The sequence below is a fragment of the Lipotes vexillifer genome, unplaced genomic scaffold (assembly GCF_000442215.2).
Source record: "Lipotes vexillifer unplaced genomic scaffold, Lipotes_vexillifer_v1.1 scaffold717, whole genome shotgun sequence".
Lineage (NCBI taxonomy): Eukaryota > Metazoa > Chordata > Mammalia > Artiodactyla > Lipotidae > Lipotes > Lipotes vexillifer.
In genome coordinates this window covers 1278022-1280330 of record NW_006798707.1, presented here as the reverse complement: position 1 = coordinate 1280330, position 2309 = coordinate 1278022, and the positions used below count along the sequence as shown (strand labels likewise).

The 2309-nt window shown below is 66.2% G+C and overlaps 1 protein-coding gene across 2 annotated transcripts in view; it reads left to right on the top strand.

Moving 5' to 3' along the window:
* Positions 1-90: 90 nt before the first annotated feature.
* Positions 91-2309, top strand: part of SLC30A3 (solute carrier family 30 member 3) — a 9192-nt gene continuing 6973 nt past the window's right edge. The window contains exon 1 of one of the 2 annotated variants that reach the window (XM_007470828.1): positions 91-164. Coding sequence is in view for 1 of the 2 variants with exons in the window: in XM_007470827.1 (XP_007470889.1) it covers positions 1294-1388 (95 nt within the window). In the remaining variant the exon portion in view is untranslated. Of the gene's footprint in view, positions 165-1113; positions 1389-2309 lie in introns of those variants that run through there. The other variant, XM_007470827.1, reaches the window with a different exon arrangement.

Here is a 2309-nt window from a genome sequence, read left to right as displayed (position 1 = left end):
CTCTTTCCCCTCCTCCTACGGACCCTTCTCTTCACAGAGTGTCACAGCTTGAAGTGCACAATCCAGTCACCACCCCTTTTCATTGTACACTGGTGGCAGATGTGAGGGGCACAGAACATTGAGCATTTGAAGCTTCGACTCCAGGCTCAGCCACAGACTTTGCTGTAAGTCACTCCTTCCCCTGGGCTTTAGTTTAAATGAGGCAAGATGAAGTAATGCCCGGGAAGGTGCTACAGGTTTGGAGGTAAGGACAAGCTGACCGCAGCCTCCATCCATGAACCTGGGGCTTGTGACCCCAGAGAAGTGGAGCGCTCTTCCTTTCGGCTGCCCCAGCCTCTAAGTGACAAAACTGCGGCTGTGCGCTCTCTCCAGTCGCCTTGTGGCATCCTGAACCGGGGAGGGAGAGAGGATGGGGTTCCAGTCCCAGTCCTTTATTCACTGGTCGCATGACCCCGGACACTTCTCCCTCTGGGACTGTTACTCGTCCTAAAAATAGGGATAATAATGGATTGAAGGAGAGCTGGAAGCTTTTTGTCGCCCCATGTCTCTATAAAAATAAATAATAATGAGCGGTACAGTGCTTGGCAGCAGACTTTGCTCGCGAATTCCGACCCCACATCCGCCACAGAGGGGTTTCTGGCCGGAGTCCCTGGAGTTCTCCCGGATTTGTCACACTGCTTACCCCGCATTCTCTTTCTGGTTCTCTCCTCCACACCTGTTTCTGCCTTCGTGTGGGGAGGCTGGGGCCACGAGGTGACGGGCGGTGGGAAGAGGGGGTGGGATGCCCTGACGCGGACCTGCACGGGGCGGTGTCCCTTGGGCGAAGATTGGTTGGAAGGCCCCCAGGCTTGAGGAGCTCGGCTGGAAACCGGTAGGCAGGGCTTAGGTAGGGGCGGGGCTGGTCTGCCTAGGGGTGGGCTATGGAGATGGGGCGTTCTCTAGAACCCGGCGGGGGCGCAGAGAGCTCCCACCGCCCCACCTGGCTCCGGCACAGGGAAATAGGGCTATGCCTACGGGGACGGGGCTCCGGGTGCGGGGCTTAGGCGTGGGGGGAGAGGCTGGGGAGCCTGGAGGCGGGGCTTGGGGAGCTCGCCCCACGCGGGGCGGGGCTCCAGCAGCCGCGGGATCTGCAGTTCGGACTGCCGGCGCCACAGTCGCCGCAGTTCCCTCCACGGTGGTGGCCCCGAGGCCCTGCGGGGACTCTGGGGGTCGACTGGCCGCTCGGACTTGGCGCGGGGTTGGCCACGCCTCTCCCTACCTCGGCGCGGCCTAGACGGTCGGGGCCGCGGGGAAATGGAGCCCTCTCCCGCCACGGGGGGCTCTGAGACCACTCGCCTGGTGAGCCCCCGAGACCGCGGCGGCGCTGGTGGCGGCCTGCGTTTGAAGAGGTAGGATTGACCTGGGTCGGCCCTCGGCTGGGGGGGCGCCACCCTTCCGCCTTCCGTCCACTTCGTTGTCTCTCTCGGCCGGCCGGCCCAGCGCACCGCGACCCCCTCGGCTTTGTGGCGCTGCGTTCTGTCCCCTCCGGCTGCACAGAGAGCCCCGGCCCGCCCAGCCAGCCCCGACCCCCGCCGCTCAACAGCCCAATATGCCTCCTCCTGGCTACCTTCTTTCTCCCGGTCCCGGGAAACTGTTCCTCGGCCGGCCCCCCAAGCTTCCCGACCCCTCCGCCGCCCCCGCCGCGTCTGACTTCCCCGCGAGCGACTGGCCCTCCGTCTGGCCGGAGTCCGCGCCAGGTGCCCCGATGTACGCATTGCTCCGGGGCCGTAGGAGCCCCTCGCCGCCCAGGCCCCCGGCCCTACCCTCCGCGCTCCCGGGCTCGGGGCGCCCCCTCCAGAGTGGCCAGCTGTGGGCACCTGGGCCGACGATGGGCCCGGGCTCCGCAGCGGGTCTTCCGGGCTCCTGTGGGGCGGGCGGCCGCTGGGAAGCGAGGGGGCGGTAAGGAAGGAGCAGGTGCGGTCTGGGCGGCGGGGGTATTCCCGGCTACGCACAGACGGGGCCGGGGGCGGCGAGGTGTGAAATGAGGCGCTCGGAGCGGTCGGGACAGCGGGCCGGGGGCGGCCGGAGAACCGCCTCCGCGTCCCGCCGGCCTCCCGCGCCCGGCGCCCGCCGACCGCCTTGGCCCTCCGAGCGGCCGCGCCAGGCCCTCCCTGGCTACCTCCGCTGGCCATTTTGTCTGTTTGCCCACAGTTCGTTTATCTCGGGAATTTGACAGGGTCTCCGGCTTTTTCTCTTTCCTCATCTCTCCCTATCTTTCCTTTTCCCTCCCAACCCCTCTCCCTTTGTCTCGGGTGTGGTGCCTCTGTGGG